The 26,664-nt window shown below is 35.4% G+C and overlaps 1 protein-coding gene across 1 annotated transcript; it reads right to left on the bottom strand.

The window, feature by feature from the left end:
- Positions 1–576: 576 nt before the first annotated feature.
- On the bottom strand, positions 577–26,465 carry LOC105226958 (serine/threonine-protein phosphatase 2B catalytic subunit 3). The gene is made up of 2 exons (XM_011206102.4): positions 26,307–26,465; positions 577–6,618 (listed from the first exon to the last, which is right to left on the bottom strand). The coding sequence occupies exon 2, from the start codon at positions 6,494–6,496 to the stop codon at positions 4,769–4,771; it is 1,728 nt and encodes a 575-aa protein (XP_011204404.2). The 5' UTR covers positions 6,497–6,618; positions 26,307–26,465; the 3' UTR covers positions 577–4,768.
- Positions 26,466–26,664: the final 199 nt, after the last annotated feature.

The following is a 26,664-nucleotide window of genomic DNA, read 5'->3' as shown; positions in this document are numbered from 1 at the left end:
GTATATATTTTGCAGCATCTTATCTATTGGCGATCATCAATCAAAGCCTCGATTATGTACATATGTATACAATATCTGGATTAATAAAGCCGCCTGTAACCTTTCGGGAGGGAAACAAAATTGCAGAGTCTTTATATTATCCGAAAGCGACAAGTCGATCCCCTCAAGGAATGGCAGTGCCACAGTCAAACATCCTATAAATTTCAAACTATTGTTATACTTACCACCCAAGTGCTTCTACGGCGAGATCCCTGTAACTGTCTAGTCGGTCATTGACATTTTATAATCTGAAAATCAACCAGCTGTCAAACGGAGATTTACAAAAACACATTCGACTTGAAATTTTCGAAAATTGAAAATTGTAACATTTTTTAACTTAGAGGTGTAAAAGCGGAAATGCAGTAACGTTAGAGAGTAATGATTGTTAGAGAATATTGCAAAGCAAGTTTCGTTAAAAATTGTATAAAAAGAATTTTAGAATCATCGGAAGAAGTAAAGGCCCAAATTTTATGTTAAGTTTTTTAAAATAGCTGATATTGCAAGAAACATAAAATAGTTTTAGATATAAAACAATCGTTTGAAAGGAAATAAATAAATGTGCGCATTTTATTTTGAGGATAGGTACTTATATTTTGTTTTGTTTTTGTTTCTTTTTTTATTGTTATTATTTTTTTGTTTTCAATTTTGTAGTCTGTAAACGTTTGGTTGTTTTTATTATACTTTTTATTTAAATAACATTGATAATTTGGTTTTGTTACTTAAATTTTTAAAAATTTTATAAGGGATTGCATTAAGATTTGTATACCGTTAAAAGGTAATTTCTTGCTCGCAAATATTTTTTTGTTGATTTTTTTTTTGTTTTCTTTTGGTTTTGCTATTTGTTGTTTTTATAATAATTGTTTATTCTTTTTTGCATGACTTTTTAATGCTTTGCAATATGATTTGGATTGTTATTAAGTTATTTTTGTTTATTTTTTTTTTACGATATACGTAATTAATATGTAACTTTTACAATAAAATTGAAAAATTTTTAAGATTTATCTAGAAATGAAGATGTGCTCTCTGCTACTTTGCAATTTTTGGTTTTGTTTTTTTTTATTTATGGCGTTCTCGATTTTATTTTTCTCACAATATATGGGTTCCCTCACTCAAACTACCTTTTTGTGTATAAGTTTTTACGCTTGATTCGTAAGCGACTCTTTTTTCGCAACATTCTCTGACGAATACACACTTTTTCATAATATTTTCCTAATATGTATATTTGTTATATATTTATGTATGTATGTATGCTATATTTTGATATTATGTGTTTGAATTACTTGTTGCTTTACTTTACTATAGAGACTTTCACAGCTGCTTTTTGCCATAAAAACGGAGTTATTGCGATTGGTTTTTGCTTTTCTCTTTGCGATGTCTGTTTTGGAAAAAAAATATTTGAATTTTAATGTAAATATGCTTTTTCCGTTAAATTAGAAACGTAATTACTACACAAATATTTTGAGGCATTAAATAAGTTAATCATTATTTTATCATGTAGTGAACAAATGATCCATCATGTGTAAGTAATGCATAGCAGAAAACAAATATAAACTTTTCCTTGGAAATTTTCATTAAATAGGCAAAATTACTATTTTTACGTAATGAAAATATTGAGATTCGATTTCTTGGAAATGAAATGTAAGAACTCCTTCATGGTACTTTTTAAGATAATATCTCGAAGAAAGAAAATTTAGCATCTCTATCACAATATTGTTAAGTTTTAAAACTCGAAATTTCTACTTTCTAACAAATTAAAACAAAAAATATTTGTTTTAACCAATTTCAGCTCTGTTCTTTTACTCCTTTTTATAAGTTTTATAATTTACTTTTATTTGACATTGATCATCGTTAAATTTTCTACTCGCGATCTTAAAAATCAAATAATAATAAATTTGCCAAAAAATGTAGTATCTCTGTCAGAATATTGTTATGTTTTCAAACTTGAAACTTCTAATGTTTAACAAATTTAAAAAAAGTTTGTCTCAAACATTTTGGCTCTGTTCTTTTACTGCTGTCTATAAGTTTTCCCATTACTTTTTCGATTCGCAAATCAATTTATTTTTATTAGATTAGTTAGATTTGATGTGCATCGTTAATTTTTCTAAGAGCTATCTTGAAAAGAAAAATAATAACATATTTCCCAATATAATAATTTTTTTAAATAAACTACGTTAATTTAGAAAAAACAGTAATAAAATATTAATATAATTTTTAACAATTAAAACTATTAAAATTACTTTGGCTGAAGTATTTATGCATTCTATTTGGACAGACAATAATTGCGAAAATTTATTAGTCAATCATCACTGTTCAAAAATTGAATTTATAAAATGTTTGTTTGAAAATAAATTAGCCTAATTAAAAAAAATAATTTAATACAAAATTTATTTAGATTTTCCTTTCTACAGCTATTATCAGTGACAAAAATTCGAATCAATCTTCACCGATCACAACCTAATGGAAATTATACGCAACTGTTATCGCAGCAACATTTCTTGCCATATTGTTTTATCAAACTTACGATCAAGTTTTGTGAGTGCCATCGATTAATATATTCATAAATCAAAACTAATTTAATGTTGCGCATAAATCAGCTAATTGAAAAATGTTTAATTAAATTCACTGCTATTTGCTTAACGAATTGTAAACAAAACAAAAAAATTAAAGTCGATAACGATAACTTAACTGCGCTCTTTTGCCTGCGTTGCCTAGTGATTTTTGACAAAAACAAAATAAAAATACATAACAATATTAATACAAATTTGCGAAAAATCAGACATTTAGTATTTTTTTGTTTGAAAACTCAATTTTGCAGCGCTTGTATGCCGAAAGTCTCTGATTAATTTTGTGTATTCGTGCAATGGATTTAAACTGTTTTATCTTTGCTGTACTTTGGGCGATATTTAAAGTTATATGTACGTATTTCTATAATGTAAAGTACTTCAAATTGCTATAAGTTTTATATTTTATATTTAATAATTATGAATTAATGAAAAAGTATGTATGCATGTATTTTGCTTTTATTAACTTAGCATTTGCTTTGCTGATTGCGTTGATAGTTTCAACATTTTTTTCTTTGTTTTGCAAATATTTTTTTTTTATATTTTTGTTGTATTTAACTTATTCATTTATTATTTATTTGATTTTTATTTATTTATTTAGCTTTAATCTTAATTGTAAATTCACATTTCAGTTATAAGTAAATGTAATATTATTTAAGAAAAATTTCATTAAATTCTTTATAGTAGATAGTTACATTTCGCTTACATAGAAAGAAAATTATACAAAACCAAAAAATGATAGTCTCTATTCATTGATTAACAATTAACTAAACAATTTTTAATGCGATCTGCACACAATTGGTTAACAATCATTCTTCTTTATTCATATATTCATATTATGCATAGTATTTGTAAATATTAATTTGTAGATCAATATAGATTACATGTAATCATTATAAAAATACCAAAATAAAAATTGCTAAGCTTTATGATTATTTCGAGATTCTTTTTCGGCTCGGTCTAAGTAATTGAGAGTTAGATAGATACAGAGAGAGAGAGAGAGAGTGTGTGAGATTTAGGCAATATGCAGTTATACATGTATAGAGCGTAGTGAGTGCCGTTGGACAAACTTCTTATAACGAGAGTCTGCACTGTTTCGCTCCGCAAGCGCTAGAAAGTAGAAAATTTGTATATATGTATCTTATAGATACTACATATATACTACGTATGTATGTAATCAATTTTAGCAACAACATCCCTGCCAGTTTAACGGGGGTGTACACATACTATTTCTTTAACTACATGTTAACTAAAATATATTATATTTTTTTACAATCAATAAATCGCTTTACAAGTACGTTTATTCTTCTAATTGTTAGGCATTTTTGGAAAATGCATACACATATGACTTAGATAAAATATTTATGTATATGTAGGACCGAGCGAACAGAACGAATAAAGGCAGCAATTACATATGTATGTATATATGTATGACTATACTGAAGATGGCACGTATAAGACCACAAAACGATCACCAGATGAGTGTGCACGACGCCGACGCCAACAATGCGTGAAGCTCCCTCCACACACACGCCCTCCTGCCCGACACAAATCCATCCATGCTTATGGCTATGTGTGTGGGCGGACGTGTATGCACTTGAACTGCTCGTATTACTTACTAACGGGAAATACAACATATTACCGTTATAGCACGGATCACCAATGCAATTGTGCATCGCCGACGCATGCGTTCACAGTTTCAGTTACATTGAAGAAATTAGCGTACGACCGACCGTGCATCGAAAGTAGGACGAGATGAAATAACAACGACGAGATATTTATTAAATTTTCTATGTACTTCTTTCATTTCCTTTTTTCTGCTTTTGTTTTCATTTATATTTAATTTAATTATGTTTAATATTTTCTTCTTCTTCTTCTTATTCTTCTGTTATACTTTTGACACAACTCCACGCTTCATTCAATTTGTATTTTGATATTTCATTCTTTTAAACTTTGAATTGTTTCTTAACTTAAGAGTTACGCTCATTTCATCGCTTCTTCAAATATTTGCGCCACTCGTGACTGCGTGGCTAGACCGCTCGTTTACTCGTATATATGTATTACCCGTAGTACAACAAACACAATGTTATTATGAAACGTAACGTTGCAATCGGCCGCTTAGGCTAAATACAGACATACATGGCTACTAAAACACTATGGACTTAGAATTATCCATTGATTGCATTCGCATTGGCGTTGGCATTGGCATTCGCCGCTGCTGCAGCGGCGGCCGACAACGACTTTTGTCCCTCCTCGGCGGGCGATGGCGTCGAGTCGCGTCGCGGCGGCATGCGCTCGTTCACAGCATCCAGACCCTTAGCTTCGGCAAACGAAGTGATCTTGTGATTGGGCGAGAAGCCTTGCATCGCATTCTTCAACGACTGCTTGCCACCGGATAGTGCGCCCAAAGGCAGTGCACCGGTTGGTGTGAGTCCCTTCAATTGCAGCACGGATTCCGATTCTTCACGTAACACTGAGAATACACGTGCCATTTTACCGATGGCACGTATCTTATTTCGAATGACTTCTTTGCGTAACGCCGCTTCGTCATCGGACAACGGCTCTTCACTCTCCTCGGTCATGAGTTCATCGTCCGAGCAAATATTCAATACATTCACCAGCATCTCAGTCACTTTCTCGCCTACGAACGGCAATGACCAAGTAAATACGTCCATGAAATTGGGAAGCCAGTAAGGATGTGGAGAACAGTTGAACTGTCTGATGTTCATTACATTATTTTCATATTTCAACACCGCCGCTTTGTTGTTGTACACATCCAAATAATTCGGTGCCGAGAAGATGGTAATTAGCGATGGGAACCCAGTGGTTTGACTTTTGCGATACATGCGATAGCCGGCGTCCTGCGCCTCGTGTGCACGTATAATCGATAAAAGATTGTTATTTTGCAAAAAGTCACAGCATGCTGCATAACTGTAAAAATACGAACAGCCCCGCACGGAGTTGTGCGTGTAGAAGTCGGAATTTTTCTCATTTCCAAAATCCTCCAACGGATCTGACCACAACAAATCGCACATAGGTCCGAAAGCTGGTGGTTCCTTAAATCTATCCAAACGACGTATATCCTCGAGTTCGTGGATTTCCGGTGACAAACCACCGTGGACACACAGAAATTGTTGATTCATTAGTGCCGCTAGCGGTAAACAATCGAACGCCTCCATGCATGCATCATAAACACGTTCCGAGTATTTGATCTTACATTCTTGTTTGAAAGTGAAGTACTCTGTTAAATGTCGGCACTCATGATTGCCACGCAGTAAGAACAATGTATTCGGGTATGTGATTTTCAATGACCACAAATACAAAACACACTCAATACTGAAGTAACCTCGATCCACATAATCGCCCAGGAAGAGATACTTGGTGGAGGCGGGTGAACCGCCGATTTCGAACAACTTCATTAAATCATAGAACTGACCATGTATGTCGCCACACACTGTTACCGGTGCCTCGATATCGATCATGGTCTTCTCTTGTCGCAACAAAGCGGCGCCCTCTTGTATAATACGCAAAGCGGCGGCCTCCTCGATGCGTCCCTCGAGTATGAAATGTTGCTTAAGTACGTCATGTTGTGGCTTACCGGTGCGTGCATCAAATACATCGGCCACTGTTAGTTTGCGACTCGGCGGAAAGGGCACACTGTCAATCACGCGTTCTTTGGTCGAGAGACCTGTCTTTTTGGTGGGGCTTTGCTGGGATGGCGTGTCTGAGTTCGCACCACCGGCGCCATTGCCCGCTGCTCCATTGCCGCCGGCCACTTTGTCGTGTATGTTGTTGTTGGTGGCGGTTGTGCCACCTGCGTTGGCTGCATTTGGCTGCTGTTTACCATTCTGTTGCGCCACCGGCTGATTGCCCGTGTGCTGTGTAACCGAAGACATATTTGTTGCTTCTATTTAAATTCGCTTTGGTTATACGCTGTGACTTGGTGAGCGATTTGCCAGAAACTGTCTGCGGTGCGGCTACTTTTGGCCGTCGCTAGCAGTGGTAATGCACAATCTGCCTGCAAGTATAAAAATTTACATATTTTTAGTTGATATGCTTATGCAAATGCCTGCATACTAAAGTAATATTAAAAAAAAAAAAATAAAAATTAAAATTAAAAAAAATAATAATAAAAATATTATCTTAAATCGCTTCAGAGAAATTAAATTAAATATTTATATTCTAGAACCATAATTGTATGCAGTAGCTCAGCCAAAGGGGTTTCGCTAATTGATGAAATGTTTCTTGATGTGTTGGTTTTGGTACCCATTTACGCTCTCATTTTATTTTTATTTCAATCATATGAATAAAAGTATTTTTTTATATTCAAGTTCATAAATTTAATATATAAAGCTTGCATATCTAGGTTTGCAGAGCTTTATATATTGTCCGCCTCCTTTCTAAAGTCCTGGCGGTGCCTTTGCTTATGTGTATAGTACATGATAATTTATATACGAACAAGAAAGCTTTGTTTCAAAGGGACCCATAATTCCTACTCTAAACCTATAATTTGAACATTCGCCATATGAGTAATAAGCATGTGCAGTATGTATACTTTCTTTTTAATTTTTTATTCAATTTCGATTTAAAACAATTTACAGATAAAGTTAAGTGCATTTGTGGTTAATAAATAACTCGCAAACAGATGAACTTTTGCAATCACAACGGCTACGGATCGCTTTTGTGGTCGCGATGTTGGGAGCCAGGCAAGTAAGCAAAGGCTTTTACTAAGTTTGAATCTAGTGTAATATAATTTAAATGATTCTTCGTAAAATTTGCTGAATAATTATTATCAGAGGAATTCTGAAACTAATATATAAATATTCTTCAGAAATGTTGATTTATGTCATAGTAATATTATAATAATTATTGAGGCTAATTATATGTTTTATCAGACGTTGATATAATTGATGTTCTTATATGATTTTTAAGTAAGGTTTTACGTGGCGGGTCCCAAACCCCGTGCACAACCCTGTGGAGGGGATGTGTCGCCTTCTCACATTAGCTCGTCTTCAAATGGATGTTTTTTTGGCTACCCACAGGATACTTGGTCTTTGACCGGAAGTCATGAGCAAGCATCATGACATATGTAAAAGAATCGTTTCTGACTACACCCAAATGAATGGCGCTCAGAGAACTTTCTTCACTTGCGTGAACTTCTACATATGGCTCCATTCTCCCTGTTTTTCATATACCACTAACATTTTGCAAGTATAATAGGTCTTCAACATCTTGTAGTCCTTAAAACCCGAATAAATTTATTTGCCTTCTTACATATAGCGGACAACGAATAACGGTAACAAAAATGGATAGGAATAGGACCATAGCTTCCACTTAGTCCCATATAATGATCAAGGATATTGCTGAATTCGTATCGTAGACATAAAGCAATGCGCGAAATAAAGAAGTAGATGATGCTGTGACACTTGAGATGTTTCAATACCTAAAACCAATGGGATCTCGTTCGGAAGAATTTTATGGCAAAGATGCATCAGGCTCTAGAAGCCTTAGTAGTCTCCATAGTTCTCGATAATACTGATAGAATAATAGAAATCGTCGAGTCTATCGGCCACTTTTTCGATTGCCCAAGCGCTAAACATGTCACAAAAAACCGTTTGCTATCATTAAAATAAGCCTGAAGATAAAAATTACCTCGCTGTGTGAGTGCCACACGAGTTAACGCAGAAAATCTCATGCGCCGAATTTCTTGAAAGCGTTGCTGAATCTGAAGTGGAAGGTTACAGACTAAGAAAAGTCGGTCACTCACGACACTGAAGTGAAAACGGTCACGATAAGCCGGCGGAAACGGTGGTCAAGCCAGGATTGCCAGTCAGAAAGGTTTTGCTGTGTGTTTTAGTGGGATTGACAGAAAATCATTTGTCATCTATGGCCAAACTCTTAATCCAGATATGGTTTGTCAACAATTGCAACGTTTGAAGTAAGCAGTCGCCCAGAAGTGGTCAGGTTTAGTTTATAGGAATGTAACGTCGGGACAACGCCTGCCCGCACTCATTGATAAGGACTTATGTATCCATCAAGTGAGCAACAAGTTGTGGTTGTTGTTGTAGCGGCAGAAAATATTCCCGAAATAATTTCGAGGCATAATACCGAGTTGACAGTCCTTGGCCGGATAAAAGTCCAGACCCGTTCCGGTTACTTAAACCCGACTGTTCCCGTGGGAACAGTTGTCGAACAAAACGGTGCATACTTCAACTAAATTGTCTAAAAAAAACTTTTGCTAGACCTAACATTAATAATTTCGCCTAACATCGATTTTACGGGCCTCTGTCTTTCGAATTGCTAAATTATCTAATAATTATTATAGTCGGCGGTTTCATGATAAAACCTAGTCACCATGGGTCCAAAGGAATTTTAAAGCTGGTGCGGGAAACGCACTTATTCTTTCATTAGCAGCAAAATGGGCACAATTCCAAGTTGCTCTGCCTTCTTTTAATTTTCTTGATTTGCTACTAGGTGATTGAGCCTCACGCGAGCTTAGCGACCACTACAAGTTCCACAATAGTATTTTTTGAAGAATTTCTCTTTAAAAGGTCTGCCACGCCTACGTCTCAGAATTTCCAACCGTTTAGTACAATTCCGAATAAACTTTATACTTTACTTATACCCACAGGAAAAAGTCTAACGGTGTGATATCACACTATCTTGGTAACCACTCGACCGGCTCAAGACGTGAAATTATCTGCTCACCGAAGTAATCTCTTAATAAATCCATTAATTGATGTGATGTGTAGAAGTGGCGCCATCTTGTTGAAACCAAATATCACGGAAATCACGCAATAACGGACGGTCGATGACGGTTATGTTCTCACCGGCATCATTTTTGCAAAAAATAAGGACCGATGATTCCACCGGTCCACAAAGCACTCCAATCCGTTGTTTTTTCTTGACGAAATGGCAGCTCTTGAATGTCTTCCGGTTACTATTCGTCCCAAATGTGGTATTTTTTCTTGTTTACATACACATTTAGCCAGAAATGGGCAACTTCGGTGAACAAAGTTTGACTCAAAAATGTCAAGATCTCGACATAAATGTACCAAGTCGTTCCATATGTCAGTCCGAGGTGCGTCGTTTTACGATGAAGTGTCAAACAAGACTGAACTAAAACACATGACAGCTTGACACGACTCACGCGTAATCTGTCAAAAAAAGGCTATAAGAAATGCATATGTAAAGGATATTATAGCTTCGGTGCAACCGCAGTCAGGGTCGCTTCTTCTTTTGTTATTAATTTGGCAGACACTTCGAAATATTTTGAATTCCTTGTAACCTTTCAATTTTTGACAATTTACATTTTAATGTTCCACTTGTCGGAGACACGACACTGCGCAGACACTTGACATAAGTTAATTAAATTGGCAACACTGCATAATATTTAGACGAATTAAAAAGTGTCAGGTGTTTAAAGTGTTTCAAAACAATACAGCAAAGTGATGTCGCAATATCAGCGCCAGTGCCCGGTGACCATTTGTAGTAAAATTCAAACGGCGAGCATACAACAAATGATAGGATAGATAGATAAGTGGTGCGGGGCGCTTCCCTTGTGCCTTCCTGCCAAAGCTGTTTGCGGCTCATATCCCTTATTAATTCTAATTATTCATTTAAAAACAGCAATTGCAAATATTTCTTTGTTTGATAAATGCACCATCAATTAGGCGACGCTGTGTGCACACTGGCGTCGCAAAGCAAACATATTTGCGATATTTCTCATTAAGCGGTCGCTTATGCATCGCGACGCTGACATTCGGCATATTTACAATGGCAATGCGGTGTCATAGGCGATTGCATTTTAATCCCGCAAATCCTCTTTAAAATTCGCACACACACACACACAACCGAATGGCGGAACGGTGAGCGCAGGGGGCGTGGTGGAGTGAGATGAAATGCAGCAATGCATATTCATTTGCACAAGCGCAAGTAAATTATTTCAATTAATTTAGAACGTAATGAGAGAACGATTTGCTAAAGCACACTTTCACACATACACACACAAACATGCATAAATATGTATGCGTGCATATGTATGAGCACATGCATGCAGTTGCACGAAGGCGAGCGCACACTTGTTGGCAAATAATATGCACTGCCTACCAAAGTATACAAACTGCTACATATTAATGGACTTATGTATGCATGTGTGTGTTACTGCTTGTTTGCTTGTGTGTCTGTGCGTATGTATGTATGTATGGAAATGTGTTTCTTTTAAACAAATGTGTATTTGGCACCGTTAGCGTTTGCACCCGCATTTAGCGTGTCTATCTATGCACATATGAAATGTATGTGAGTGTGTGTGTGTTTGTGTGCATATTACTTATACGACATGTGGCCCGCAGCTGAGCAGAAACTTCCATTGTTGAAATTCTCGCAAAACAATTGTGACTTTGTTCTTCGTGTTTTGGTTTTTTTTTATTTTTTTTTTGGTTTTCTTACTTTTACCGTATAATTTTAAAATAATTTATTTTACTGTTAGTTTTTGGTGGTGTGTTTTTGTCGGCGACATACCTGTGTGCCGTAAAGCCTAACAAACGATGCGGCAACGACTTTCAAATGTACATACATATCTACATATGATTACCTTGCATTTTCATATATACTTTTCTAACTTTTCTAGGCCTTTGGTCAAGCTTGTCAGCCAACATTCGTTCCGCGCGTGTTGAAATTACACCCCAAATGACTCGTTAAGTCGGCCCTGTATGACAAGCAAGATTTTTATGATCACATTACGGTATGATTATGCCCGGTCAGGTGTGTCGGAGGTTTTTTTTATAATTTCTAATATTACTGCCGTTGGGCTCTCAACTCAAATCACAACGTTTACTTGTCACGCACACGTTGGTTATGGCGCTGTATGCATACATGAGTGTGCTTTATATCTCCTAAAGCCTGTAAATTCATAAATTGTTTATATGTATGCGTATGTATGTCTGTCTGCATGTATCCATGATGCGTTAGACTGCGGTGGAGACGCATAAAAGGTGCTAGATAAATATTTGCTGCTAATTTATTTGTCTCCGGCGCAGAATGCAATGTAAATTTGAAGCAAGCAACCATATAGCTGCACATACATACATATACAGCATACAATTTAGATAGATTTGACGCACATATTTACGAACCTATTTATATACCAAAACAAATGTGCATATTTTTCTCCATGAAGACGTGTGCAAGACTGCACAAATTGTTTAACTTTCACACGATATAACGTAAAATAAAAGGCAACAATATTATTGCACAATATTTTGACACTTCGTAGGATGCTATACACTTTTTTATTACTTTTATACCCTCAACAGGTTATATTAAATTTGTGACGAAGTTTGTAACACCCAGAAGGAAACCTTGGAGAACCTATGAAGTGTGTATTTAAATGGTCAGCGTGATGAGGTGAGTCGATTTAGCCATATCCGTACATCTGTCTGTCTGCGCTCAAACTAGTTTCTCAGTTTTTGAGACAACAATAGGAAATTTTGCACCTTTTCTCCTCAAAAAGCTGCTCAGTTGTCGAAACTGCCGTTATTAGACTACTATTGAATATAGCTGATACAGCTGATCTATTAAATTCAAGTTCTTGTAACCCAAAATATTTAATTTGTCACCTTCAAAGTAAACCCCACTAGCTGAAATACACTTATGCCAACGATTTTTCCAGTCCTTGAAACACTTTTCATAAGCACTTTTTGGGATGGCCCTCAGTTCCTTCAGCGAATTTTGTTTCATCTCTTCGATCGACTGAAAACGGGTTCCACTGAGTTGCAATTTCAGTTTGGGGAACAGGAAAAAACCGTCCGTCCTTCCGGAACAAATTCATGATGCATCAAACCACGAATACCGAAAAAAAACATGATCAAACAATGACTTTGGCGTGTTGTTTTCGGTTCCTTTTTCCCTTCATTTCGATGATTGTTGACTTGTTTGTTTGTCAAACTTATAAACCCATGTCTCTTAGGCATTTACAATGCTCTCCATGAATGTAGGAACGGAAATCGCACGATCAAGCATGTCCAAAAAGACCTCTATACGGTACTATTTTTGGAAAAAATTCAGCTTTATCGGAACGAGTCGAGCAAGAACACGTTTCATGCTCAAAATATCCACCTTCGAACGGTTTCCCGAGAGATATAGAGCCCTCTAGCCATCTCTCTAACATTTGCCCGACGATTTTCTAGGACCATATCTTTCACTTCTTTATTATTTTCATCAGTTGGAGAGATCGTCCAGGATGAGACATGTCAACAACGATCTCTTATATTTTTCATAGAACTGAATCATCGTAATTCTTTTCCAACATTCGCAACGATTCCGCACACGAAATTTGATTTGAAATACAAAATTTGGGACAAATTCTTTGATCGATATTTTTACCCATTATAAAAATCGCAATGCATTACTGAGGTGTACCCACTTAAGAACTTACATGGGTTTAAGATTTTCAAAAAATCGATTCTTTTTTATTGTCTTATTAAATTGTACAACACCTCTAGAATATTATCGTAAATTTTCAAGACGATCCGAGTAATAGAGTCGGAGTTACAGCCTTGAGAATTTGCCGTCTTTAAACCCGTTTTTCTCGAAACTGTGTTTTTGAAGTCGGTTGGCAAGATTTCTCGAGAACTACTCAACCGATCTTCATGAAATTTTACACAGGCCTTGAGATACAATTCTCAAAGACTTGGACGAGGGATTTTTTCGATTAAAACTATTTGAAAAAAATATGTCGCGAAATTTTGACTGAAATTTTCATCTTTTTATCCAATTTTCAGTTCTTTTTTCCTTTGTCCAAGTTCTAAGTTAAGGTTTTAACTTAAACACGTATTTTTTCACTTAAGATGATCCTTTATGGAGTTATCCTGCCAACGGGGATCTTTTTTCCAAGGGGGCACCAGAAATGGCGTCGCAATGGCCGAGTTTAAAATATTTTTTTCCAAAAATTTCAGAATTTCTTTCTTAATAGTGTATGTTGGTAACAATAAAAAATTTAAATTAAATATTTTTATTTTATATGAGAAAAAAATTGTTGAAAAGGCTGTTTTTTACCCGAGGAAACTCATGTATCCTCTTAAGCAGCTGCTGTAGACAAACTGGTTCACAAGGAATATATGTAATTACAATTTCCAGGTGCTTCTTTGTCAAAATGTATTATTCAAATCGGACCACTGTAACATATATGTAGGTGCCATACAAAACTGACAGACCGATCAATATCAAGATAAAGAACTTTTTATGCAATTTTATGACGTGAAGGGTATTATACTTTACTTAAGTTAAAATTTCTTCTTCTTTTTTTATGTAATATTTCTTGAACATATTCATCTTAGCTTCCGCTTAAATTAAAATGTCAGGAGTTATATTTTCTACCGTTAACCAAATAAAGTGTGAAATTGTTTGTCAACACTGAAAAAAATGTTATGATTCTTTTACAATTTCGTCAATTACCATCATAATATTATTATGTATATATGTACCATATACATATACATATTTGTACGTACGCACCAGCTTCACATCTCTCGTCTACAATTATTATTAATTGATTCAGTTTACAATAGTTTCTCAAATTTACTCCTTTCAAAAAAATGTGCTTGAACATGAAATTCTAGTATTTGCCTTCGAAATAAGTGACTTAAAGAAATCAATTAGAATGCAATGTCATGAATTTGAATTGATTGTTAATTTATGTGTAAACACGTCTGTACATATATACATACATGTGCATAAATACAAATGCATTTATGTATGTGTGAAGTGACTTCAATAAAATCTGAACAGAAGTTAAACAATTCATTTATCATCTTAATAGTTTGATGATTTTAATTTTTTGCACGCGCGTACTTATTCTTCGTTTACAGTCGTGGGCATAATTAAGTTTCCGAGGTAAAAAGTGGAACAGCGTTCTTAATTATCTTTTCGGAATTTTCGAATATAAGAGATATAGAAATATTCTGTAAAGAGTTAGCTTACAACCATAAAGTACTGTCATTTCATCATTAAGAATGTTCCCATCCCTGAATTTGCATGAAAAGTTTTCTCTTTCTATCGTGAAATTGTTAAGAGTGCAGAAAACAATTTTTCTTGTTTTAATTGAATAATTCGACTTCTCAGAAAGATGGTAGATGATTTCAACATCTCTAATTGATCGACTCTATACATTTTAGTTAATGTTTTGGATACAAATAGTGTTAATAATAGACTCGAACCAAAAGCCGTCAATATTTTGCAAAAACGACGTCGAGTAGAGGTCGCTAAAGAGATGCTTGACAACGTATTTGATAACCCCACATTCATCAAACGTATAAACACTGAAGACGAGATGCAGGTCTATGAATATGACCTCAAAACTGTCCAACAATCCCGATTTTATACCTATACCATTTTTGTAGTAGCATTAGAGTTTTAGAACAAATCTTTGTCTCTGCAATTCTTTTCTAGTGTCATGGGCGCAGATGGGGACAATGCGATGTGTGCTTAAATTAATTTTAATTAATTTTTTTTTTTTATTTTTGAAACATTTTCATCCAAAAATGATATGTCCAACACGTTCCTTTGATACCTTTGGTGCATCATAGAATACGCTTGTCTTTCTGAATTACATCAAGTGAATTCAGCGATTTTTACGATGAGTGAAATTATTCAACAAAGAAGTTTCATTAAATTTAGTGTTGGAAATCAAATTTCTGGTGCCGAAACCTTCGGTGACAATTGTTTGACGCGAGCAAGTGTTTTTGATTGGTCCAAATTATTCAAGGAGACTCGAGAACGCGTTGAAAATATATTCAGGACGGCCATCAACATCAACTGATAAGCAACACATCAATAAAATAAGGAAATTGGTGCTTGAGAATCCCCAATTAACAGTCAGAGATCTTAATGGCATTGTTGGAATACCGGAAGGATCAATGAAACCATTTTGAAAAATGATTTGGCCTAAGAAAAGTGAAAACACGATTGGTTATAAAATCACTAAAATTTTGCAAAAAAACAGCGGCGTGTTATCGTCTGTGAAGCAATGCTTTCCGACTACCAAAATGTCATTAAACGTGTTATTACGATGAGTCTTTAATCTATGCTTCCAACCCGGAAACAGACGATCAATCGGCCGAATATCGTGGCATAGTGATCTGAAGCCGAAAAAACCACGTCAAAGCTGGTCAAAAATCAAGGTTATTTGTCATTTGTCTACTATTCGGTCGGAATTATGGACCGCCAACTCTTGGGTTTTGCAGCACGCTACTGTTACGTAGCATACTGCATTGATTCTTGTGATTTTTTCGCCAAATTTTCAACCAAAATCGCACCGCAACAACCGTTTTCTCCTGATTTAGCTTTGAGTGACTTCTGGCTATTCAGCAAACTCACGGTTTTGAGTCAATTGAAGGCATTCAACGTGAATAGCTCCGCGCGTTGAAGGCTATTCCGGAAATTGACTTTAATAACTGTTTTGAGTATTAGAAAAAATCGTTGGCAACAATATTAAAGCCAAAGGGAATTACTTTGAGGGTGAGGACATAGATTTTGAAGAATAAATAAGGAACAATTATCTACAAAGTAACTACTATTACAATTTTTTGCTCCTAGTCGTATACCTGGGCCTTTTTAAGGTTATGTCTTATTACAAAACATGTGGATACAATTCAAGCAGTAATCACTCGGAGAAACAATACGGACTTACAGCCTTTCAGTTGAACTTTTAATGACAGCTAATTGAACACTTATTCAATATTTATGTCAATTAGCACACAATAAAAAAGAGATTTTAAAATGAGAAGTGTAAATAATTAATATAACTAAATACTTCAAGGAATTACTCACGTCAACGGAACCGTTAAGCTGAGACGGAGTAAATGTAATATAATTACAAAAATATACGTACACGCGTACATATTGATACATTAGTTTACATACATATGTATATGTAATTTTTAATTCATTCACATGTGTTATTGATTTTAATTACTTCTCAGCAAATTAAAATTATTGAAATTCTATTTTATTGCTGTTTTTATTTCTCGTTGTCGAATAAAACTAATTTGCCATGAAACTGGAATAAATATACGAAAGCAAAATAAAACTTCCCTCTTGTAAACATAGATAAGCAGTACTCGATTTTAAATCGATCGTGCGAAAAAGTCAGCGAAACTAAATATATGTGTCTATGAATAATTCTGCTGTGAAAGACTAAAATGCCAAAGCTAAACAAGAACTAAATTTAAATAAAGCTACTCATACACATAAAATAAAGTTTTTGTTTACCATTTCCACTGAAATATGATTTCAACAAGTTGCCACATGTTTGACAGGTGGTATTATATTTTGAGCTGACACATGTTCGCCGTGTGGTATGAGTAACTTTTAGAACACTCATGTCTCAGAAAAGTCACAGATTTATGTATAATAATAGCGATCGTTGAATGAATAATGCAAGGTAACGAAAGATTTGACAGTGAGAACTCGATGAAACGAATTTGAGGAGGTTCTAGAGATTATTCGTTAAGTCTAAAGACACATGCACTGTGTATGTACCATGTGTGATATCAATCTTTACGTGTTGGGAAGAAAGGTTAAAAAACTTGTAGAAAAAGGCTGCATAGGGTGGATTTTCGAACACTAAATACCTTCCAAAATTGTAAGAGTTTAAGAATGTAGAATATATGAATATAATTTCAGAAATTTATTATAAAGAATAGGACTTTTGCATTCAGTACTCGGTGGTAGGCGAAGATCAATGCTTTTCACTTTTGTCCGGCCAAAATTTGAAAGAGATAATCTACAAATTATAAATGCCAAAGAATGTTCTTTCGTATGATAATAAATATTCTTCATTAAATTTGAAATTTCTGTGTTTTTTTCTTTAAAAAAGTAGGGAATCTCGAAATGGATCACTCTTTATTTGAGCTATATATAATACGAGTACTAAGATTTCGACCATTTTTGGAAAAATTTGCCAAAGGTCAGGAACACTACTTGTTCGTTGACTTCCGATAACTTTTTATGATTTATGGCAAACAAATCATAGTTCATATTTACCCATTGTCTCCTCAAACAATGACAAGTCTCATCAAAAGTGTCTTAAAAAATGCAACAACAATTTGGAATCGTTTAAAAATAGTAGTTTCCTCCACCAGAAAGAAAATGAGAGCCCTTCTCAAGCGAGATTTTTGACCTCATCTCATTATATTGAGGTTTCACTGTAGAAAGTTGTACAAAGGGTGCGTACTCAAACATAACGCATAACAAGTGGCAATAGCAGCAACGAACTCTGAAGAAGTTTCAGCAATAAAGTTTCTTTTTTTCGGCGTGCATTCCAGCATTTGAGCACTTTTATCTGAGCACGAGTGTAAAGTAGGCAAATAAAGTTTATAAATACAAGCGCGTGTTTGCACAATTAATTTGCACCTACATTTGTGCACACACATACGCATGCATATGTGTGGGGTCGCAAGTAAACTGCGCCTTCGCGACTACAACGCAAACGATCTTCAATTGTACACACACACACATTTGCATACTTCCACCTGTATATATGTACATATGTTTGTATATGAATACATACATATAAGTATGAGCATACTCTTTTTCGCACAGCACCATCTCATAAGCATTTTATGTCGCATAAAAGCTCAGGCGTTTATAAAATACAAATTCTTCAGATATCTATTTATTTTTATTCGCAAATATATAAACATACAGCACACACATACATATGTATATGTGTGAACTTTAATTACTCGAACACATGTAAGGAAATACACAATTATCTTCAAGGCACCGTTATACGGCCCGCTTATGTGTGTTCACTGTGCGTGTGTATGTGTGTGTGGGTGCGTGTGCCAACTTATTGTTTAGCTTTTGTACAAACACCTGCAATTTTCTTTTATTTTCATTGTTGCTTTGTTATTATTTTCGCGAGTACACCGCGTATTGGTCAGCAGTTTGGCATTTCCTTTGCTTTCGTCCATCTGTGATTGATCGTATATATGTATGTATGTATGTATGTACATATACAACGAGTTTATTAGAACGATCGTATAACCATACAAAACTTTCATTTGAACATATTGCATGCGTATGTGTGTATGTGTCTGCTTGTTCAAACGTCAACTGAGATTAGCTAATCCTGTCATTTTAAATTTAAATAAAATTGTCAAATAACAATGATGGCAAAGTTGTTTGTCTGCATATTTACTTGCTAATCGACTTTTTAACAAAATAATCGAATATTTCTTCTCATCGATAAATATTTTTTTATAAACTATTAAAGGCCGGAATTTTGGTCAAAAATCGATTTTTTTAGAAACCGACATTTTGTCAAAAAATTTGTTTTGGTTATGCCTTCGATTAATTACTAGATTACACATTACTTATTTAATTTCAGAGGATCCAGTTCAAAGATATAGTGGTCATCGCAAAACGTCTTTTTTGTGAGGAGCTGCCGGATATCAGCTTTAGTTCCTTTCCAAATAAATATTTTTACCAATACTAGGTTTTAAAACAAAGGAAAAAGATACCATAATATGTGTACAATTATTTGGATCAATCAATTTAAAAGCTTTCTCCGAAAAAAATGCGGAAAGTTCACTTTTCTCGGCCTTTTAACTGTATATAACCCCTTAATGTTTATTTTCTCATCTTTTGTTTTCAATAGGTTTCATTCTACTATAAGTTTTTTTATTCTCTACCCTGGTCTATAAAATTAGTTCGAAAAACTTCCATCTTCTTCTTTCTTCTCTGCGTACATACTCACAAAGTTCTTTTTCTGCGAGCGCTCAGCTTTAACTGTTGCTTCAGGCACCAGACCGCTGTAATATTTTTCAAGTAAAAGTGATCGCAATAAAAGTACCAGTAAATGCACTGCTTCGAAGTGCTGCTTCATTCAGAGCGGTGTGCATTCAAATTGAAAGCAGAGCAACAAGCTGGCCTTGAGCTCGCTAACAGTGCGCTCAAGGTTAGTCAATGAATGTCTGAACTCACTGCCAATAGCATCAATTTACTTCAATATCATACTGTTGCGATTATCAAGTCACATCACAAAACTTGGAAACTGCAAAGCTGACGAGCTGAGTAAGGACACCCTTACCCCAATCTCATCAGACTGAGTCGGTGCTGCGCTGACCTAGTGCATTCTAGCAGTGGATCTGTAGGCTGTGAGCTCAGTAAGCATTAGTTAACAAGCAACATTTGAGCGGCAGCGGGATTTTCCTAGTTCAAAGGGCAACCAAAGATATTTTGATTTTAGCAAGATTCATCTCAACGCAACGATTCTCTGCCATATGTGCTTACGATGTGAGGCTATAGAATTTGTCAAAGCTCTATGGAGGAAAGTTAGTTGGAATATTAGAGATGATTTCATTCCATTGTCCAGCTTTTGCTAAGTAAGATTGAAGCAACTTGGTAGTCATTCCTTCTACGAACCGAGCAAATTAGTTGGGGTTGCTATTAGCCGCTTTAAGAAATTTGTGACAGACTAAATACGCTTTGACGATATGTTTGATCAGAACGAGCCGACGTTCAAGTAGGATCATTATTGACTTTAAGAATATCAGTCTGATTACCTATTACCTAACCAAACGTTACCTAATGTGCGAAATTGAACTGATAATAACAGCTTTGTACATTTGAGCATATAACAGGTGATCCAAGCAGAGGTTCTATTTTCAATATTTTTTTAGCATTCATTGCATAATATTCGACCGAATAGACCATGTCCAGCACGCAGTGAAGCCATAGCTGAGAGTTACACGAAGACCTTGCGGCGTCGAATCGACGCTGGTCGCAGTAACTCTGACTGACGTATGGAACGACTTTGCGCATTTTACGTCGAGATCTTAAATTGAAAACGTGCAAAGTACAGCTTGTGCAAGGCTGAAGGCAATCGACCTTCCCAACCGACATCGCTACGCTCTATGGGCTCTTGAAAAGTTCCCAGAAGATCCGATGTTTTCGAGCGAAATTTAGATCAATGATGAGGCCCATTTCTGGTCCAATGGGTATGCAAAAAAACAAAATTGCTGCATATGAGACGAAAAGCAACTTAAAGAGATTCAAGAACTGTCATTTCATTCAGAAAAAACAACGGTTCGGTGTGGTTTGTGGGCCGGTGGAATCATCGGTCCATATTTCTTCAAAAATGATGCCGATGAGAACGTAACCGCCAATGGCGACCGTTATCGCGTCATGATAACCGACTATTCGTCTTCTGAAATTAAAAGTCGTGATCTCGGTGACATTTTCTTTCAACATTACGGCGCCCCTTCCCACACATCGCATCACTCAATGAATTTATTGAGAGAACACTTTAGTGAGCAGACGTTTTGGGTCGGTCGATTGGCCACTAAGGCTCTTTCCTGTGGGAATATGTAAAGTCTAAAGTCTATGTGGACAATTTCGCTCCGATTCAGGCCTTGTAGCAAAAAATCAAGCGTGTTATTCGCCAATTACCAGTCGAAATACTCGAAAGAGTCATCGAAAATTGATCTCAATGGATGGACCATCTGAGACGTAGCCGCGGCCAATATTTGAAATAAATAATCTTCAAAAAATAAATGTCAAGGAATGTTCTTTGGAATGATAATGAACATACCTCAATAAATTTTGATGTTTTTGTGTTTATTCTTCAAAAAAGTAGGGAGTTTTAAATTTCCTCACTCCTTGGTACCTTTTTGGCGGTATCAATTTTTTTTTTAAGAACTCTAAATCATTCTACGACGTGAATTTTCGAAATTTTATAAATCTTTTTAGAGTAGTGCAGCAGCATTTGAAAATTTAAAAAAATTCATAGTAATCGGAAATGAAAAATAAAAAAAGAAACATTAATATTGGTCTGTAAAAAGAAGGGGGATGTGGCTAAATTTTTCAGGGTTAAGAATGGTTTATCTCGATTTCCAGCCAAACTACCAGACCTATAGAAGTTAGTAATATGGCAATGTTGTCGATATAGACTTTTTTCACCTTAAAATTTCTGTTAACACTTTAAATAACCAAATTTTTGTGGTTTTTATTTTTATCTGAAACAAAAAACAAGAACTGTTAAAAAAATTAATTTTAATTATTTCTTGTATTTTTTTTTTAATTGTTTCTCTAAAGTATAAAAACAACAACAACCGCAATCTATTTTCATATCATTCTACAATTTGGATATGTAGGTGACCGAAAGCACATCTCTCTAATTACTTCACAGTCCGTTTTGTTTTACCGAAAAACTTTTACAGTTGCACACTTTCGGCTTGTTGCTGTTGCTGTTGCTGCTGCTGCGCATGGTTCGACTACGCGCTGCAGTGCAAATAAAGGAAAAGTGAAAAAAAAACACGAATAACGGCAAACTTGCAAACACTTGCGGGTTGACAGGTGTGGCAACAAAAAGGTGGCGAACATTGTGCCAGGAAAAACAAACGCGTACGCATGGCAGACTTAGCGATTGGTCGCCAGCAGATAGGTAGGCTAGCTAGCAGGCAGACACTTTGTCTAATTTTATCGTTTTTGAAGTAAAGTGTTGCTCTACTGTTGCACGATGACATGAAAGCACACACACACACATACATACAAACACTTGCATACATACATACACACGCTTGCATACTTAGTCACATACGCACACACATATGTATGTATGTATGTACGTATGTATGTTTCTTACATGCTTCATTGTGTACTCATTTGTTGGTATGTATGTATGTACGTGAGCCGCTGCTATTTGTATGCATAGAAAGTATATTATGTATATTCCTTGTGCCTATACTAGTGCGAATATAGTAAGCTACTTGTTTAGCTGTGCTCATTCCAACGCTGACACGTTAGTGGGAAGTTGGGTGGCCAACGTTCTGTGTGCCGCCGACACTCTGGCAAAATATCTGGTACATACAGCACACACACATGAACGTACATATGCATACATATATGCATGTATGTGTGTGTGCTCACTTGCATATGGTGTCACGGTGGTTGTTGTTATGTGCGCGCGTACTGTTTTATACTTATTTTTACAAAAAATAATAACAAAAACTGTTGGCGCGTTGTAAGACAATTCGAAATGAGACAACACCGTCAACGCGCAGCGGGTAAGCGTTTATTAGTGGCACACTAGCCGCTTTGTAAAATCGAAATTTTTTTAGTTTAAAACAAAAACTCGCTTATTAGAACAGCTGTAGATAAAAAGTTTTAACTAAACTATTTTTCAACATGATACACACATACAGCTATTTACATATTTGCGCATATAGAGGCAAGGTCACACTAATAAAACTATTTTGCCAGCTTTTGCGCTGGCTATTTTGCTAATCTAGTGGCTTTATTCAAAAGCATAAGCCAAAATGACAGAGTTTTGTCACAATTGTTTGGAATTTTGCTATTTGCTAGCTAATTATTTCAAGCATTTTAACGTGTTTATCAAATTTCTGCGTTTTTTTGCTTCTTGCCTGTTGCTTATTTGTGCAAAAATCAATACTAAACACACTTATCAAAGTATAAAGGCAACAAAAAGGTGTCTAAACGCTTTATTTGCGTTTCATCTCCGCTTAGCGTTAATTTTCTTTTTATTTTTTTAACTAACTTGAAGATTGTCGCGATAAAAATATTAGATAACACTATTTGTTGAGCGAATTAAGCTAATTGTATTTAACTAAATGAGTTGGCTTTGTTATTATTATTATTATTTCCTTTTTTGAAGGATTTAGTTGTGACATTAGAAATTTATGGCAACGCCGAAGCTATAATACCCTTCACATGTGCATTTCTTATAGCTTAAAAGAGTATAAAAAGCGCCTTATCTTCATGTTGTTCCGTCGGTTTGTATGGCGGCTATATGATATAGTGGTTCGATCTGAACAATTTGCTCGGAGAAAGTACCGTTACTTTTGACAATAATCCATGTCAAATTTCACGAAGATATCTTGTAAAACCAAAAAGTTTTCCATACAAGGACTTCATTTTGGGTGATCAGTTTGTATGACAGCTACATATATGATATAGTTTTCCGATCTAAGCAATTTCCTTGGAGATTATGGCATTCTCTGAGGCAACTATTGTTGCGGAATTTCTTGAAGATTTCTCGTCAAATAAAAAAGTTTTCCATACAAGAACTTGATTTTAGTCGAACAGTTTGTATGACAGCTTTATGGTATAGTTAACCGATATCGGCGATTTTAACAAATTGGCATTTTCTTGAGGAGAAATAAACATGTGCAAAATTTCAGATCGATATCTCAAAACCTGACAGACAGAGAGAAGGTCACGGCTAAATTGACTCAGCTCCTCACGCTGATCATTTATAGTTAATATGTCTTGAGGGGTCTCCGAGCTTGAAATACCCTTTTCAGGGGTATAAAATATATAAAAATTTACTCTTCGTATCTCAAATTAAAAACTATACATATGTAACTATATGTGTGTTCACCATTCTCTAAATTTTTTTAACAAAATATTTACGTATTAACGCTAAAACGTTAATAAATAATACTAAAAAACAAAAAAAACTAAGTAAACACCAGAAATCCACAAGTTTTCAAAGCAGATTAGGAATACACGCGCCTATACCAAGCTAATTTGACAAACTGGTTTCAGTGTTTCATAAATGTTTATCAGTGCGCAGCATAATTATCAAACTTGTTGCTTTCGAACACGTAAAAAATATTCAAAACACATAAAAGCATACACTACTCTATATAAGTACATATGTATGTATGTGCATAAGTTTTTGAAAATTTGTGTGGATATTCATTGGATACGAGTATCGAAGCGACTTCAGAGCTGCCGATAAGCTTTTGTATGCACACACACATACTTACATACATATATATTTACGCCCGACCTTAGCAAATAACTGCGATATTTGCATAGCTGTTGCTGCTTTCAATACTATTTATAGCTATGTATGTGGATACATACATACATATGTACACTTTTTACCTGGAAGCAGCGCGTATGTTGGAATGTGAAGTTATAAAGCATTTGAATTTAAAAAAAGCACGTTACTCCTGTTCTTCTAACGCAAAATTACTATATAGCGCCATTAATTTGAGCCAAACCGTGTTTGATTTTCTAATGTTCCTGCTATTTTTAGCGTGTTGTAGCAGCAACAGTGTCGGCCACAACGCAGTAAGGTTGAAAAAATGCTCATTTGTTTTCGTTTTTTGTTGTTTTTTTGTTGCTTGTATTTTGTTTGAAAAATTTTCACAAGTATTTAGTTTAGTTTTCTAATTTTACTTTACTTTATTTTATTTTTATTTTTTATTTTTAGTGCTGTTGTTAATTTCTTCAATTATTTTACGATACGCTTTGCTTACTTTCTGCTCGCCAATGCCTACAACAGCAGCAGCAGCAGCAGAAGCAGCACATTTGTATTCATGCCAAATTCTCAGCACAGTTACTCGTACCCGCATATGTAGTGCCATACATTTAGCGAAAATGAGTATGTGCGTTTGTGTGTGCACATTAAATGTATATCTACATATTTTTTTTTGTATTAAAGTATGTACTTTGGGGCCATAAAAGTATTACTTCACCGACATTTTTCGCACAACTTTCGTTTACTTTGGGTGGCAGCCACTTTTTCAACGCCACAATAAACGCAGGCACGAGTACATATCTGTATGTAGGCATCTAGGTGCTTAACAGAAATATTTGTAATTAAAATTTTATGAGCCACACACATACATATGTTTTTACATATATGAATATGAAAAAGTTGGTGGAAAATCATTTGTGCAGCAGTAATAATATTGTATTTGACAACGCGCAGCCGAAACGCACACATTTCAGCCAATTTTTTCCAACAACACTAGTGTCCTGCTTTCCATTGTGTTGCCACATTGTAGCCCCTTAAAACATTATTACCTGTTACCTGCTTGTATTGCCTTACTTTCGTGTCAATATCGGTACTACTCTATGTACCTATGCGGTCAGCCCAGACATTTTTTGCTTCTTGTTTCATTTTTCTTCTATGAAACGTTGTTCGTGCTTGTACTCGTAAACAATAACAAGCACTGCAATAAGTAGCAAAAGTAAAAAAGAAAAAAAAAAAAAAAACAAAAACAACACAAGAATATGAAAAGCAAATATAAAGGCAACGGTAATTTGTGCGCATATCGCCATACACCAATATGTATTACTTCTTCTCCCACTCGCAATATTAACAACCACATCCAGGTCACTGCATTGCGCGAGTAAAATTTTAATCCTTGCGCTCACTGGGTATGCGCACACAAAATTGGGAAGCATTGAAAAATTCCTGACTGACTAACTCTGCTTTTAACGACCCACCTAGCGCAGCTTATGGGGTGTTCTCCTACTTGCAAACACACGAACAACATACGATTGCTTGCAGCTATGTATGTATGTGTGTATGTACATATATGTGAGGCACCACGCAACCCATATTTCATTCGGCAACCACCAAGCAACCGTTGGCTAGCATATTCAGTCGCAATCGCTACACACCAGTCAACCACCCTACGAAAGGGGGGCGGCGGGGGGTTGTAATTTTCGAAAATGTCCCTTCACACCACCGTAGTTAAGTAAAGGAAAATCCAATCTCCTGTCCTAAAATGTATCTTTTGTGTGCTTCTTCTCGTTCACCGTTGCGTTTTTCGAACTTCAACTTTCTGCTAATTTTTTCTGGAGCCTGCTGATAAATTTTCATTGCATTTCCTGCAAAATTCAAATCACCAATACACACTTGACCAACTTAAATGTACTCACATTCAACACTGTTAGTTGATTTTATTTAGTTCTTGTTAATTTCCAATTAGAATTTCACAAAACAAAAAACTATCAATTTCACTGCGACCAAAAATTTTCCCCGTCCGCGACAAAATGATGTGAAAGAAAAACTAATATTTTTCGTTCTCTGCTAATACATGACTAGCTCTCCGCGGTGCTGCCAAGTGGATTTTACAACGAAAAAGCACACCAGATGTCGCACACTTTGCGTTACGTGTAGCGCATGTCAGGTGCCGCCACTGACGGTGTTGTTGTCTTGAATATGCGAGCGTAACATACATTTCCTCTTAGAATTGGCAAAAAAGAAAACGAAAAAATATTTATATTTTTAATATTG

This window comes from Bactrocera dorsalis, chromosome 4 (genome assembly GCF_023373825.1).
Source record: "Bactrocera dorsalis isolate Fly_Bdor chromosome 4, ASM2337382v1, whole genome shotgun sequence".
NCBI lineage: Eukaryota > Metazoa > Arthropoda > Insecta > Diptera > Tephritidae > Bactrocera > Bactrocera dorsalis.
Note: the sequence above shows the minus strand (reverse complement) of the source record. Positions and strands in the feature narration are given on the sequence as shown.